The sequence below is a fragment of the Lepidothrix coronata genome, unplaced genomic scaffold, assembly GCF_001604755.1.
Source record: "Lepidothrix coronata isolate B3197 unplaced genomic scaffold, Lepidothrix_coronata-1.0 Scaffold84, whole genome shotgun sequence".
Taxonomy (NCBI): Eukaryota; Metazoa; Chordata; class Aves; order Passeriformes; family Pipridae; genus Lepidothrix; species Lepidothrix coronata.
Window position 1 is genome coordinate 2,218,675 of NW_016690264.1, and position 16,239 is coordinate 2,234,913.

Here is a 16,239-nt window from a genome sequence, read left to right on the forward strand (position 1 = left end):
TCCGCATACGAGACCTCCATGCATTTACTAACGGGGCAAGTGTCCTTCAAAGGAAGAATTAAGTTGGTGTAGTAATGTCAGAGTTCAAAGGGTAAATTAAAAAGTGCCTGTAGGAAGATTGTAGGTTTAGGAAGACGTTTTGGTGAAATAGAGAAGTGAAAGAAAAAAGGATGCATTATGGGTAAACCAGGAGCCTCAGAGACTGTTAGTACAAAGGCTGATGGGATAGAGCTCAGATCTGAGACACAGAACACCTGAGAAGAGAGAGAAAAACACAGAGGGTAACAGACATGGTGAGAAAATGATAAATACATTAGGTCTCTATGAGAGTAAATAATGCAAAGATGTATATAAAAATGACTGCCCTGGGCTGAACAAGCGAACGCACACTACAGCCAGCAGTATCAACAGTGTCATGTATAACCCATACAAACCCAGTTTCATTTGCTTTGGGATGACCAGAGAACTGAGCTGGTACTTTCAGGAGGTCTGTTTTTTTTGCTGTATAGCAGTCTTGGCACTTAAAGCTCTGTAAAGTTTGCCACCAGTTCTGTCTACAACAGAGAGTAAGGTTAGAGAGAACCTCTCTCAGGCTGGTACAAACACACATTAATGTGAACACCGTGTGCTGGGTGTTCTGCAATTTTCCCCTTTGGCAGTTTCAGCATCTCTTATCTCTGACCACAGGCCAGGGTCAATTCTCAGACCTCTAAATCAAACAGCAATTAAACATGCTGAAGTCCTCTGAACAAGCTAGAATAGTAGGTGATGCTGGACACTGCTTACTGAACACCAGACTGCAAAATTCACACCAGCAGTGCTCAGTTTAACAGAAGCCTCTTGAAGGAAACTGTGGTGTTAAATCCAGGTCATGATAAACCCACTAATGTGTCATGGGGAGAGGCCCCAAAGGTACAGTGACATCAGAGCAGCCCTAATGCATCTTCCTATAAGGAGCTGCATGGACAAGGCTCCACCTCTGCAACATCTGGCAGCATCTTGCATGGCTTATTCAGCTCTGCAGATGGGAAGGGATGCTCATCCACCACAGTCACTTAGCAAAGTCAAAACATTTTACTTGGGTACAAGTCACAGAGAGGTTGTCCTTCATTAAATATATAATGACCCCTTGGGCTATTAACAGAGCTTTTTCCAGATCTCTAAAAACTGCAAAGTCTTTAGCACATGCTTTGCCTTTTCATCCACTGGTTTAAATGGGAATCTGTAGCAGGCAGAAACTCACACACACACACTTTTGGTCCTTGTGGGTGGTCTTCCTGGAGACAGCAGTATCTGACATGGCTTATTGCATTTTAAATTCACCCCCTACCTTTCATCAGCTTTTAAAGGACAGTAGCCTTTACACTAGGCAGAAAGGTCAAATAAACACCCAGCAAGACTTTATAAAAACAAACTGAAATTTCCCCCCAAAAGGAATTTTTGATTCTTTCCCCTTACTCATTTCCTTCCTCTGCTCTCAGGTTCCCAAAGAGGCAAACGTCTCTTCTAATTACCCATTTCTTGCCTCTCAGAGCAGCAATATACAAACAGATCCAGGACACGGATGAATCAGAACCGGCTCCCACACCACTGGGTCAGCAGGTTTTTCCAGGCTAGAGGCAGTCAGGGTTAGAGACATTTTGTTTTTCTCCCTAATAAAACAGGCTCAGTGGCATGAACCATTTCACTTGCACTTTGACATGAGGGCACGGAGTCCTCATTAGGGACACGGGGGCTTCGAGCGCTCAGATTTGCAAACTTCAGCTGTCGGCGGCCTCGCTGGGGGGGCCACGAGGGATCAATGACCTGTGCGAGCTGGCTCTTGCTGAGAGGCAAAACAAGAACAAAGTCTCCGCCGCTGCCAGCCTTCCTGCCAGTTTGATCATCTTTAAATAGGTGGAAATGGCCATGAGATGTTCTAAGGGTTTCGTTTGGACAAACAAAAGTCAAGGAAAAAAATAAGAAAGAAAAAAAGAACCGACAGTAACAACACAACACACACAACTATGGGGACTCTGGAGGATGTCAAGGGGAGGGGTAGTTTTGAAGCAGTGGGGCTTTTCCACTGTGTATGGCTCAGCAAGGGACAGCCTCTGGCCAAGGCAGATCCATCAGGATTTTCACCTAAAGTAAGGGGCAGCTGCAGCCTCCTCACTGGCCTCAGGAGATGTTACAGGGTTTTCCCCACCTGGCTGAGCTGGGAGATTAACTCGACCATGTTCATTCAGCGTAGATTTGTTTGTGGTGTTGGAAGGGCCAAAGTGTGATGGAGAGAGAATCCAGCCACTGCTTTGGTAGATTTTAACTTGGACATGCAACCTCACACTGGTCCTCTGAGTACTTTGGTTGGCCTTTTTTGCTTTGTAGCATTGAGCTGTTGCAAAGCTACATCCTCACTCAAAACAGTGTGGCCAGCACATGCAGGGACAGCCCTGACCATAGCTATTTATTACACCTAAACTATGAAAATACTGCAGCCTTGACATGGCAGGAGTAAGAGACATGGTAGGAACCTGTGGTCCATGCAGCTGAGACCACCTAATTCCAGACACAAATGTACACCTGGACATGGCAGAGGTGCCACAGAGCTACACTCCAGGTAACCTGAGGTGGCTCAACAGAGCAAGTTCACCACCCAAGCATCCTTCCCCATGGTTGCCCAGTGCCAACACTGGGACACCCCTGGCTGCTCCATCACATTCCCATGCCCTCTTTTCCCTGTGCAGTGACACCCACATTTCCAAACACACCTCCCTACCTCCTCCCACCCCTCCGTACCTGCTGGGCTTGTCCCAGTCATCTTCACTGAAGCTTCCATCCATGTAGGGGTAGTTTTTTCTGGGGTCCCCTGGAGGGGTGCTGCTCTTTTGCCTGCTGTGTCTCCATTCGTGTGGATGGAGGGCTATGCCCGCAGCCTGAGGTATGTACGTACCTAGGGAAGGCAAGAGGGAGTGGAGAAAGAGAAAGGGTAACACCTGATCAGAAACCCCAGATGGAGTAAGTCACGCTGAGCCAGGAGAGGCTCCTTCCCTAGGTCCCAAACCTGAGGCCACATGGATTGCATACTGCTTTCATCTCAGTCATCCAAAAGTGGTTCTTCTTCCCATCTCTTCTGGCTTTAACCAAAGCAGATTCTCAGGATCTTGACATGGGGTGCCCCATTTCTCCTTTGCTCCCTTGCTTCTCAATAGTTTTATGGTGTGAGTTCGGGATCCACAGACCTGGGAGTACACATACCCACAGATGCAGATCCTGTCCCCAGTAAGATCCAGCCTTGGCTAACGACTCTTTTTTCTACATTGAACCCAGTAGAAATTATGATGTTGAATCAGCCACTTTTAAATATAATAAATCCTTCAAGGGTCAAAGAGAAGATCCTGCCAAGCTTCCTTCAGCAGGCCCAATCCCATCCTTTTTGAAGGATTTGGAGGCCTGAATTCTATTAGGAAAAAAAAGTCTTCATTTATATTCTCAACTGTGTTTGGGACCTAATGGACAGCATAAGAAAGGTAACAGAATAGAAAAGGGCAGCAGCAAAGAAACTCCATCCAGAGCAGCCAGAAGCAAGAGTCTCCCTTAACAAGTGTAATGGTGCTGAGGGTACCTGGTGGTGGTCACGGGTCCAGTGTGCTCAGCAGTGGTAATGGGGAAGAGTCAGCTCTGATCCTGAGAGCTGCCAGCCAGTTCCCTCAGCCCTTCCATGCCTTTGGGATCAGCTGGTGTAGGTACAGGAAGCCGCTTTGGGGACATGTGTGTGAAAGGCAAGGAATAGGGTGAAAATCTCTGCTGGCTCATGTGTATCACATTTGATAGGAGATCAATATGGACCATTAGGATGAAATCAGGCAAGTTTTGCTATGTTTGCCCCCATGGACTTTTCCATACTGCAGTGTTTTACTCCAGAGATGTAAATCCATCACTACCAAGTCACAAGATCCCCAGGTCTTGTGAGGAGCTTCCTGAACAGAAAACTTTCAAAACAGACCATTCCTCAGCAGTGTCAGTGCCATTTGCAGTGGAAATGAATCTCCCAAGTCTCCTGTTCACCTCCTGCTGCCCATTCAGTGTTTCAGAGAAATCCTCACAGCCTTTCCAAGAAACACCGTGCGCTCCCATCACACGCTGTGCCAAGTGAACAGGAAGAAGTAATGGAGAAACACATAATTAAGGGAGATTTGACCTCCTAAACAGCTAAGAGCCCTGGAAATACCCAAAGACAATGCCAACACTTTCTTTGAAAATGCCAAGGCCTGTTATTTCACGTAGCTGAGTGTTTCCTCTGTGTGTTTTTAAAGGTTAGACTGCTCTGGAAAGAGCCCCAGGAAAATTGCTTTCCAACATCTCACAGCAGTCAGGAGCACTCTGCCTGCCAGAGCAGGACAAGGGCCCTGGATGCAGGTCCTTGCAGAGAGTGGGCAGCAGGTTTGGGCTGGGTGCAGGGTTTGGGTGCAGAATGGTCACTTAGTGCCATTGTAGATTCACCTCCTCCTTCTAGGGAGAAGAGCTGGATCCTTGGGATTCAGAGCCACCTGGTGGCATGTTCCCACCAGGCCCAGCACAACTCCCCCACCCAAATCCTTCCTTGAGCTGTTTCCTAATGCTATGGATGAACCTAAAACCTACAGGGCTGCAGAGCCTGATCTGTAATTCTCCATTTGGGGTGTGAACCCTAATCTCCAGGCTCTGCACATCCCAGGTTTCTCTGCATCGTGCCTTCCCTGCCCATCCCATGGACAACCCTGCATGCCCTTCTCCCTGCCTTCCAGCATCCCTCTTCCCAGCCAGCACCAGCACAGCACCATGCAGCCCAATGCAGTTACCAGGGAAGACAAGAGAGCCCCTGAAGCAAAGCTGCAGTGTGTGGATGTTGGGCAACTTGGCATCAGCCCCACACCCCAGGGGTCTGTGCTCAATTATCTGTTCTCAATTTACCAGAAAAGCAATCACTTTCCAGTGTCCAACTTGTGTTAACATTCAATTAGATGGAGAAAGATTGCAGCATTATGAAGGCCAGGGGATTCCTCCTTAATGAAGCCTCCAGTCCCAAATTAAGACTTCAGACCAATGGAGGCTGAAGGAAGACACAGAAATTGCGAGACACCTGGGCAGTGCCATCCTTTGAACTTCTCTAAGCCAGAGTGCAGCGACCACAGCACGTACCTCACTCAGCACAGGGAAGGTGCTTTGCAGCAGCATCCTGCAGCATCCCTCCCTGTTTTCACATTCTGTTCTGGACAGGAGTCTTTCCACAATTTCCTCTTGCAGTGTCAATTCAGAATTTTGGTTTGTTTCAATACGGGCTAATACTAGCTTATGTCACTAAATCTGAACTGGAATAACTATTTTCCAGTGCTTTTCTCCATGTAAAAATCTATCCCCATAACTAGAGCATCATCCATCCCAATTCCATATGTTTGCCAGAAGCTACAGCTGAATAAACCTGGCCTCGAAGCCATGTGTCCAACTGATCACTCACTTGAGAGTTAGAGATACTTTCTTGTAGTATTACCTTAATTATTTTGTTAAGTGAGTGCTTCTCACTTTGGATTTTAAAACATCCTGAAGAGGATTAGTATGTCCTACAAGGCCTCTCTGGAGAGTTAAAAGTGAGCTATGGACCAAATACTCTGTAAAACATATCATCAGTGAATATTGCCTCTGATTATGTGGATTATGCGAATTATAAAGTGCTGTAATGGTTTTGAAAATTATGAGAACAGTATGATGCTACATAAGCCAGAAGAAATGTGCCAATAAAAGCCTAAACCAGACACATCAACTCAGAGCACCACAGGAATGCATTTTAAAATACATTTTGTTCCTTGCTGGAGGCGAGAGACCATGAAAATGTGGTCAGGCCACAGGCTTCGGCTCACATTCACAGACAAGAGTCAGACAAACCACACAGGTTTGGAGGCTCTGTCTGTCTTCACCTCAGCCCAGAGATCCCTAAGAAAAGATGACTCTGGCTTACCTTGGCTTCCATACCCAGCATCAATGGCAGAGCCATCCCAGGACTCCATAGTATTGTCCACACTAGGAATTGCGGTGGAGTATATCTCAGACAGCTTGCTAGTTTTCTGGGAGTCTGTCAGTTCATCTTCTGGGTCACTCACTTCGTTTATACTCCCCGATTTCTTGGGATAGGATTCTGAAAGCAGAACATCCTGCTTTAGCAGGCACGAAGAGCAAGCCTCAGGGAAAAGCTCATGCTGACACGGGAGCAATCCCAGGTACTGTAAGTCTTTAAAGTACCTCTTTAGCTCTTCAAAAGTAGCTGAGAAAGGCATGTGCAATGAAGCTAAAAGGATTTAATGCATTACTCTTATCTCAAGCTGAATCAAGAAAAAAATGCCTTTCTGGGTTTTTAGCACACGGAATACAAGGAGCAGCCACGGGCATTTGAGGATTACCACATATGAGAGAGCTGGGACCTGATCTCAATTCACAAGCACATCTTCTTGTGCCTTCGGAAGCTTCCTCCAAAACAGCCCTGCCCAGAGAAGTGTTGGCCCTTGCAAGCTGTAGCTTCTCTGGTCTCAAAGGGCCTCCTTTATACTCAGAGCAGCACCAGGGCAAGGTGCTGGCTGGAAAATTTGCCACAAACTGTATTAATGAGATTCCAATGACAAAGCAACCTGGTCCCAACCACCACCACTGAAGCCCCCTCCCAAGATTGTACAACCTCGTAACAATTCAAGGCTAATCACCTCTCCAGAGTCTCCCATGCAGTCTCAAGACAAAAGCGGAATTCCTGGGCCTGGTATTTTGAGGCTAAATTTCCCCTGATCAGTGATTGGAAAATGGAAGCTGAATGTGAATGATGAAGCTCAGACCTTCCCTTTCATTATTTTAGTACTAACAGGCCCTTATTATCATTGTATCAAATTCCCTTTCAGGCAAAAGCTATGCTAGGAATGGTTTCTCAGAACAAGCATTTCTCTGCACTGAATATTTTAAAGTCCTTGTTGATTAGATATCCTGTTAGCTATCCACATCCTATACCTCAGACTGGAGGGATAAAAAGCCCTATGAAAGTCTGCATTTGTCAATGAGAACAGATTATTTTACCAAACAAAGCCCGGTGTCCTGAAAGTCCCTGTTTTCCAAGCATTCAGAAGATTGCTCACCACGATTTACTCAAGATTACCTTGAAATTTCAATTACACCTGCTTCATTCTCAGAATGATTAACGAGTCTCCAACTGGCACTTGCATGTCAATTATTTCACTGAGTGGCTGTGACAATGTTAAGTGTCAGCAGGGGGAAAAAAAGAGCATTTCAGACTAAGGATCAAGAACACTTAGCTAGGAGGGAAGAGAGTGAGGTTTCTTGAAGATCAGTTCTCCAATTCTACCTCTGTTTGCCAAGTCCCCACTCCCTGCCTGGACTTCCACCATTTGTAAAATAGGTCCATTGCCACACATTTCCAAACTGCTTTGAGGTCTACAAAAGTTCTATGTTTAAGAGTGATGTCACTTTTTCAGATGCAGGACAGGCATCCCATGGGACACTCTTGCTTGGAAGAGCTTTATCATTTGATTTCTTTTAATTCCCACAACACTGTGGGCCACTGGCTGGGTAGGTCCAACCAAATCTACAAACTGCAGAAGCATGGCACCCTCAAAAAAAAAAGAAAATACTTGGTGTGAAGGAGACAGGAATGAAGCCAGAATGCACCTGTTGCTTTCTGAACTTGATGAAGAAGACTCTGTTTGATTATGACTACGTAGTTGGGGAGAAAAGTTTTCATGGTCCCTGGTTTTGCCAATCACCCCTCCATCCCCAGAAAACAGTAGCCTGCCAGTAAGTATGCTTCTGCTCTTTGATACCATGCTAAGAACAGCTTCAAACCCACAGGGAGCTTGGCAGGGGAATGAGAAGGGGATCTCTTAAGTGAAGTTTGGTTTGAAAGATGACCTTGGGACTCCAAGCCAGGAAAGAGACGTAAAGGATTTATTGCCAATTGTTTTCAAAAAGCTGAATTAAAGGGGGGGGGTGTTCATAGATTCCACTAGCTCAGAGTCCCTTTGCTAATTCTGGAGGGTTATATTTTTTTAAAATCCCATATTCTTCTACTTTTAAAAGCAAATTCTGCTTCACTTCTGTGTGAAACACCCACACAGACAGGGAATGGCAACAACAGTATAAGCTGTCAATCCGAAATAAAAATTAATATCATCAATAAACCTGCTGTTTCACCTCTTCCCAGCATCACAGAGAGCCCCTGGGTATCCTTTTCTTTCATCTGTGAGTCAGAAGGTCAAGAAACACACACCTTTTCCCTCTGTGCCTGGCCACGCCCATGACCACGCTGCCTCATGTCACCTTTCACAGCACATGCACTGCTAACTCCACTGCCTGGGGTCCCTGCTGGGGTGTGCCTTTGCCCTCCCACCCCAAACCAGGCTCCCCAGCTCACTCTCTGTCTGCTTCTTGATCTTCAGGGTGACCGTCTCTCCCGCCATCTGCAGCAGGTGAATGGCCTCGCTCAGTGGTTTGCCCTTGAGGCTCACGTTATTGATCGCTAATATCCGGTCGCCGATGTGGATGGCTCCAGTCCTGGAGAGAAAAGGCACTGTCAGAAACTCCAGAGAAGTAATTTGCCTCTGCAAGACAGGACATTCGGTTGTCACTCAAGGCAAGAGCATGTTAACTCTCAGCACTTTCAAATATGTCTTTGTTTTCTCTTGGTACACTGTATACACCTACAGATGTACACATCACCACCAGGAATCTGGGTCCTCCCCATCTTCCATGTGTATATACACATACAAATACACATGGGAACATATGAATTCCACAAAATCCCAGGCCCCTCAGAGACTGGAACTGCAGACCAGTTTACACTCAAATCTCTTCAAAACCATGTGGTTAAAAGCACAAGCATTTCCAGTGTGTGGTGTGGTGTCCACCCATCATCACACATGGAACTGAAGGATGTGTTCACACTGACAGAAAGAAACTATGAGACAAACCTAGAAACCTATTGAAAAAAAACCCAATACCAAAATGGCTCAACACACAGATTACAGGTGCAAGCTTGAGCTGAACCAGTTGCAGTTTGTGACATGTGTAGAGTTCACCCTTACACAGCTACACTCCTGTGACTTTCTCCATCAGCTCTGGAAGAGGTTGTTGTGCTTCATTGCACAACCACACTCTAGCATTGGCTATTGCTCTCAGATAGGTAAATCCTTGGGTTTCAGCAACAGCCAGGAGCAAGCTAACAAGTCACAGCAACTCTCTCCCTTCTCCTCCATCCTTCCCCTTTGTGTCTGCTCGCAGACAGGGACTCAGTTTACCTCTCCTGGTGTTGCTGCAGCTCCAGGAAGAGCAGGCAGGGTAGGATGTGTTCATCACTAGAGCAGGTTGCCAAGGCAGGAGCTCAGGCTCACCACTGGCTGGACCAAGCTCACCACACTCACACTGCAGCTCCCCAACACCAGCACATGAGAGCAGCAACTACCTCCTGCTGCAGAGCATGAGGTTCTGCTACCAGGAACCTGTGTGATGGAGCCAGGAGGAGATGCAAATCTGGACTGCAAAATCTTTTTGTCCATGGCAATGTGCCTCTCTCAGGTTACATCTCCGAATTGAACTGCTGCTCCTGCAGAACTGGAATTTGATACGTTGTCACAGGCAAAACAGCTGCTTGGCTTTCCCCAAACTAGCAAACTTTTGTAGACATACTGCTGTGGAACATCCACTGTGAGTACATCAACTCAGCAAATGCAGCCAAACAGCGGGCAGGACTGCTCAGGCTCTGCTTCTGCTGCTCCTGGGGTATTCGAGCAGTGCCATTATGGTCCTATCAGCCACTAGATGTCCGTCTTGTCCCACCCAAATAAGCCTGGAAGAGCCATCAGGGAAAACTTGTGCATTCAAATAAATTACAGATCAAACTGGAACCGAAGTATATCTCTTACAAGTTTCATCTACATAATCAAAAAACATCAAGCTAAACTGTTGGCAGTTTATCCAGCAGTCGATCCTTCACTCACTGCAGTGCTTCAGCATTTGAGGATCTCCTGCTGTATTCCTGAACCCGGCACGGGGACACACCTCCTACCCAAGACATCAGCCCAATCACCCGCCTCCGAACAACATGACTGCTCTCCAGTAACTGTGAAAGTCCCTCAGCAGGGAAAAATACAGAAACAATTAAAGAGAAAGGTCATGTTCTGATCTTGTTTTTCTTCAAGGGGGAGAAAACAAATCAAAGTCCAGTTCCCTCAGCTCCCCGAGCAAGGAGAAGCAGACAGAAGCTGAGCAGGAGTGACAGAGAAAGCAGTTTTTAGCTTATGACCCCCGTGCTTCTCCATCACTACCAACAGTCCTTATTTCACCTCAAACACAAAGCAGCCCAAGGAGGTGTGTGCTATACATTCCCTTTTGCTCAGAGGAGATCAAGCAACAGGTAAGTGGAAACATGTAAAAGGGGCTGCAAGCACTTCCCAGCAAGCACTGGAGAAGAGGTAGCTGCATGCATGTGCTAGGAATTTACTTGGCACATGGGCACACAGGCAGGGCCACCATCCCTTTTCCTCCCTGCCAACATGAGTTAGTGCTGGACACTCCTGGACCAAACTCTCCTGCAGCCACCCCCTCTACTTGAGTAGGAGGCACTAAAGGAGGCTGGTCAGGCACTTTAAAGTGTCAGTGATAGCCCAAAATTGCTCTTGGACAACCATTACACCTCGACCAGAATCGAACAACATTGTTCAGGCACCCTCCTTTCCTCAAGAAGAAGGTACACAAGTCCCATAGCACAGGTTTAAGCCACCTGTAGGCACTGAAGGAGGGGAAACAGAGAACAATACGGGAGAGAGCCACAGCTCAACACCAATCCAACAGCCTGAGCTGCCTTTGTAGGTTTCTATAAGATCAGACACTTATAAGGAGAAAAATGTCCAAGGTCAAGATAAAATCTAAGTCATCTGAATCTGAAGGCTTGGGCAGCCTGTCACCCACTGTGACATGCATGTGACAGATCCTAGAGGACACTTTGCCTTCCCCATTGCCAGCAGCCCGAGCCACAGCACAGACGTTCACTTGTGCCTCTACAAGAATGATCAGTGCATTCCTGCTATCAGACGCTGGGATCTGGCCCACCCTGTGTCAGTGCTGCCGAAACATGTCCTGCACTCCAGCTCTCTGTCCTTCAGAAACCTCTCCCACATTCAGAGCCTGGCTAAGGGCGCCTGTGACACAGAGGAAGGTAGTGATGTCAGGAAAAGGACAATTTAGGGTAAAACGAGGAGCACCCCTCTTCCCTTGACAAGGTCAAGTCACTCCCTTCTGTTACTCACAGGAGAAAACAATGCACCTTTCCCGCAGTCAGCCTTCATCCCAGCGCTCCTCACCCTCCCTGCAGGGAGCCAAGGTTACCCAGAGACATCCCTGTGCTGCTCCGAGCCCAGGCTGCTCCTGTGCACAGGCACTGCTGTTTGCTAGTCAGCCACGGTGAACATGCTGAACAGCTCCATCGCTCTTCTCACAAGGCTTTTCCTTCCCCACTGCCTGCCCACTCCTGATCAAAATTCAGTAGTACCGCAGCACCTGCCTGCACTACGTTTCTCCACGGAGCAGTCATCGATGTGTATCTGAGTCTGAAGGAGGAACAGCCACGGCATTGCAAAGGGAAACGAGATCAGCAAGGGTACGAGACTGTCTTCTGACATCTGACAGTGTTTGAGCTGGCTGTCCTTAACCTCTCTCACGCTGGGCTGCAGGTACAGTGCAGAACTGCTTTGCAGAAAAGCCTCGGATACTCTGTGGCTATTATTTCATAGGGAAAAAGATTGAATCCTACAGTGCTGGCAGTAATATAAAATCCTCAAAGAAAAGAATCACTAATGACTAAGTCCATCCCTCTTCTTTCCCAGGAGACACAGACATTCTGCATTCTGCACCAAAGGGAAGCAATGCAAAGGCACAGCAGTGTGTTGAGAGCTCTGAGAACCCAACACAGAAAGAGGCACTGAGCTGTTTCACAGCTAAGAGAGAGTGAGGGCTTGAAACAACCAGAACCAAAAGGCCAGATCTGCAGTCAAACCTCCCCAAGGTCTTGCACTTTACACCTGTTTGTTCTGGGTTTTTTTGCTGCTGTTCTGCCTGTCAGGCAGCAAAAAGTAAAGAGACCCTTAGAGAAGTGTGAGTCAGGACTGCTGAAATGATCCATTTACAAGTCACAGCTACCATACAGACAGATTAATTAAGATACAGTGTATGACTCAGTTCCACCTTATACTCTCAGGAATGTCCTGATCCTTTAAATCCCACGCATGCACATATATTCAGACACAGGCACACACACAGTCCTCCCCAGTGGCTGAAGGTAAATCTGCTCCTACGTTCATGCAGTATAAATGCCTGATGCTTGGGCAAACCAGCCCTGCACTGAGATACCTCACATGTAACAGACTAAGCAACCAGCAAGGACAGGTCAGAAGACACCCAAGATCTCTGGTTTCAGCAGGACACACCACTGCAATGGCCATAAACCACAGTTTAGTAACAGGGGAGTCCTGGACAGAGTCTATGGTGATTTCATGGGCAGGCTGGGCATGCTCCTGACATAAGGTGTGCATGGTAAATCCCAGACCAGGCAGCAATTCTGTGAAAGAGGGGCAGATAAATACGTATTCCTGGCTGCAGAATTCAACTGACTCACTGGATCTGACTTTTCCTGAAGTGCCTTGTTTTGAGCCTCTCCCATTGCCCCAACAGCACAGTCCCAACCACCCTGCTTCATATCACATGGTACCTTCAGAGCATCTTTCGTTCTCAGCAGGCTAAAACACCAAAGAAAAGTTTATGACAGCATGGGAAATTTGGCACGGTTCAAGACCCGTTCTCAAACCAGTTCAACCACTCTGCCCCCAAACCTCACCTCTCTGCCAGACCTCGTTTAGTCAAGCCCGAAATGACAATGGGATCAAAAGGTTCTTCCGTCCCAGAGATGGTTATTCCCAAGGGGCCACCGTACCGCTTCAGCTCCACTGTGTAGATAATGGCACCAGTTGTCTCCTGCTCATCTGAAAGAGAAAACAGGAATGCTGAACTTTTTTAGTCTCCCATATGAAAGGAGTCGTAGCAAAGACTTGCAGCATCTAGAAGCGAAAGCTGGAAGTCTTCAGCCATGCTCATACCAAATAGGATTTTAACCTTCCAGACATCATTTAAGGGCAGAATAACAAAAATAGACTATAATCAATTGGAAAGTGATGACCGGGCAGCAGCAGTCCTTATCTTTGTTAGTTTGCGCTACCTATTGGGAATGTCATTACAGTGGACTGGCACCATTTTGCATCAGGATTTCTGTACCAGAGTTATCTTCATCCTTCCTAATCTTCAATTTGACCAGGTCTTCACACTGCCTTAAAATCTGCACAGCATCCTCCATTGAGCAATTGTCGAGTCGGATGTTATCAATGGCTAACAGCTTGTCTCCCGGCTCCAAGGTGCCAGTTCTACATGGAGAAGAAAAGAAAACTAAAAGTACATTTGTATTTGCCTTTCAGATCCCACGACACATTCAGTTCTGCAGTGGAAATTACAATATTAACTTTTTACTGTCCTTGATCTTTTCTGGGAAACAACCATGAACTGAGTCTGGGACAACTGTAATTTAAAGAGAGGAAGTTTGTGTAGACCATGTATCAACACAGAACCAGGCAGGAAGATTAGATATACATCCTGGGTAACCTACAGCACTGAAAATGCCTGTTGTTTAACTGACAGATATTCTACCTCTTATGGAAACTCCTGTGTGAGCACTCAGAAATGAGCCCTGCACTGCACTAAATCCCCCTGAAAGCCTTGCTATGAGGTGTTGGGATCAGAGGTGAAGTCAATAAATGCTGAGTTATTTGCACAGTTCTCCACCAGTGCCCATAATTCACTCACTCTGTTCACCCAAGCAGGAGCTGAGACATGGCAAACTACCTGATGAGCCATAGCACCTCATGGGATATATGAAGCCCTTTACCACATGCTCTTAAAAGCTAAAAATCCATCTCCTAGAGAATCAGCGGACATCTGAACCAGTGCCCTGGCCACCTTCTCTATTAGCTCAACTCTACTTGCTTCAGTACAGACAGTTTTACTGCAAACCCTATTGTGGTCTAAAACAAACCTCTAGGGTTGAGATTTCCTTGGATGCTGGCAAAATCCAGACCCAAGTGCTACTGCTTGGGCTTCATTCTACTTCTCTGGTAGACATTCTACCTATCATGGATGGACATTTTGCAGTGCGTTTGACAGACGGGAAATTCTGCACTCACCTGTGTGCGACGCTCCCCTTCTTGATGTCAGAGATGATCAGAGGATCCCCAGGCTTTCTGCTTGCAGCTGCAAGAGAGAAACATGGCCACAAAGCTTGGCATTGAGTCTGCTGTCCAGGACAAGGATGGTTAAGGGGGACAAGGAGACGTAAGGAGAGGGGATTTATATCCCCTTCACAAAACAATGCTTCACACTTAAACTTTGGAAATCACACCAAAAAAAAAAAGTATTAAATCCCTGCAAAAGTTGTTTGGTTGCCCTTTGCCCATGTTAGTTTTCTTTGCACTCCTCCTGAAGGGAGGACACGGGGTGTCCAGCAGCAAGAGGTGGCACTGCCCAATTCCAGTACTGTCAGTTAGTCACCTACACCTCGGACACAAGGCAAGTGAGCCAGTGGCTGTGGCAGCAGACATTAGCACTGCTGCCTAGAGAGCATCCAGCACAGCCTTGTGCTTAATTACAAGAATTTCTGTGTTCTTGAAGTGGGCTGGGACATTCCAGGTTGAAAATAAACCAGTAAAAATTAGAGAAAGCACTGTTTTCCAGCTGGTTCAGCTCCCCAAGCCACTTTATCATACAACCGGATGAATCAGGGCTGGACTGTGCTGGAGTTGGAGGGGGTGGTTTCCAACTCTTCTCTCCTACCCGACCCTGATAACTTTTTCAGCCCACGAGAGATGTGAGTACGCATCTCTGGGAGCATTTGCATTTTCAAATTTGCCTGCAAGACCTGCTGCTCTCCCGAGAAACCCAAGAGAGATTTATAACTTGAACCCCTCCTGACCTCTTTGTCATCCACACACCAAACATATGCCAAGAGCATCCTTTCCACCCCGCATCAGTCCCTCCTGCCTTGCTATGGGAATTGCATTGCCTCATTTAAAGCTGACAGAGCTTCTCAGCTTCTCACAAAATTTGTGTGGGAAGGAAGAAACTCACAGCATCTGAACATATCAGGTGCAGGTCAGAGATTAAAATATCTGTGAGGTACGTGGCACCAACTACACGGGGATCCACCTGCCTGAACAGCAGTTAGAGAGCACCCAGAAAGTCAGACATAATACGTACTTACCATCCTCTCTGCTCTAGATTTTTCTGTTGTTTACATTCACTTTTGAGATTTGAAAACATATGCGCTAACCCAACACCTTTAAGGATACCCTGTCCCAGAAATAGCTAAACCTTCTGTACTGAACAGAGTAAAAATACAGCCAGTCTTAGATGTGGCAGGGCTGAGTATCAAAGTGAGGTCAGACAGCAAAGAGCAGGTCGTGACTGATTTTATAATAGTCCCAGCAATGCGACTGCTGAATGGTACAGAGCCTGGAGGAATTGTCTTCCTCATGTCTTACTGGAGTGTGGTGCCAGACAGTTTTGGACAGGACACTCATGTTCAGCTTCCGGATGTGGATCAAAAAGAAGGGAATGAGTTGTGGAGATTCACTGAGGGCTTGTGCCTGTATTCAACCTGTCCACAGCATGGACCAGACTGCAGATAGAACCACACACACTGGGCAGAGCTGAACAGTGGGAAGGAAGGATGGGGTGCAGAAATCCATGTGTTGACTGGGAAGACCACACACCATGGACTAACAGCACAGGAGACAGAGATGTGACACCCTGATAATTACTGTTGCAGTAACTATTGCTCTTCTCTTTTTCAGTATAGGAAATGTATTTGCTGCTGACAGAGGTGTACAATGTAGTGGTCTGAGCAATGGTGAGGGGAGGCCCTGTGAGCACACCTTGAGACCTGGGTCAGGATGGCATTGCTGCATGTTTAATCACTCCCTAGCCTGGTTCTGTCAAAACCATCCAGGTTAGCAAAAATACTTTTCCCTGCAAGGTTTGTTTACTCATTTCAAAGCAGAGGCAGTGTGACAGAAAGGGGTTAGGGAGGATCTCCACAGTTCTGGTGGAAGACTGGGGATGGCCATCTCTAACCTGGCA

At 46.8% G+C, this 16,239-nt stretch overlaps 1 protein-coding gene across 4 annotated transcripts in view; it reads right to left on the reverse strand.

Moving 5' to 3' along the window:
- The window catches only part of LOC108500118 (glutamate receptor-interacting protein 2-like), a 41,015-nt gene that overhangs the window by 10,418 nt on the left and 14,358 nt on the right, over positions 1-16,239 (reverse strand). For all 4 annotated transcript variants that reach the window (XR_001875756.1, XM_017820661.1, XM_017820663.1 and 1 more), the window contains 6 exons: positions 14,289-14,355; positions 13,330-13,475; positions 12,896-13,040; positions 8,423-8,562; positions 5,975-6,151; positions 2,779-2,932 (listed from right to left, as the gene is read on the reverse strand). Coding sequence is in view for 3 of the 4 variants with exons in the window: in XM_017820661.1 (XP_017676150.1) it covers positions 2,779-2,932; positions 5,975-6,151; positions 8,423-8,562; positions 12,896-13,040; positions 13,330-13,475; positions 14,289-14,355 (829 nt within the window). In the remaining variant the exon portion in view is untranslated. The remainder of the gene's footprint in view (positions 1-2,778; positions 2,933-5,974; positions 6,152-8,422; positions 8,563-12,895; positions 13,041-13,329; positions 13,476-14,288; positions 14,356-16,239) is intronic.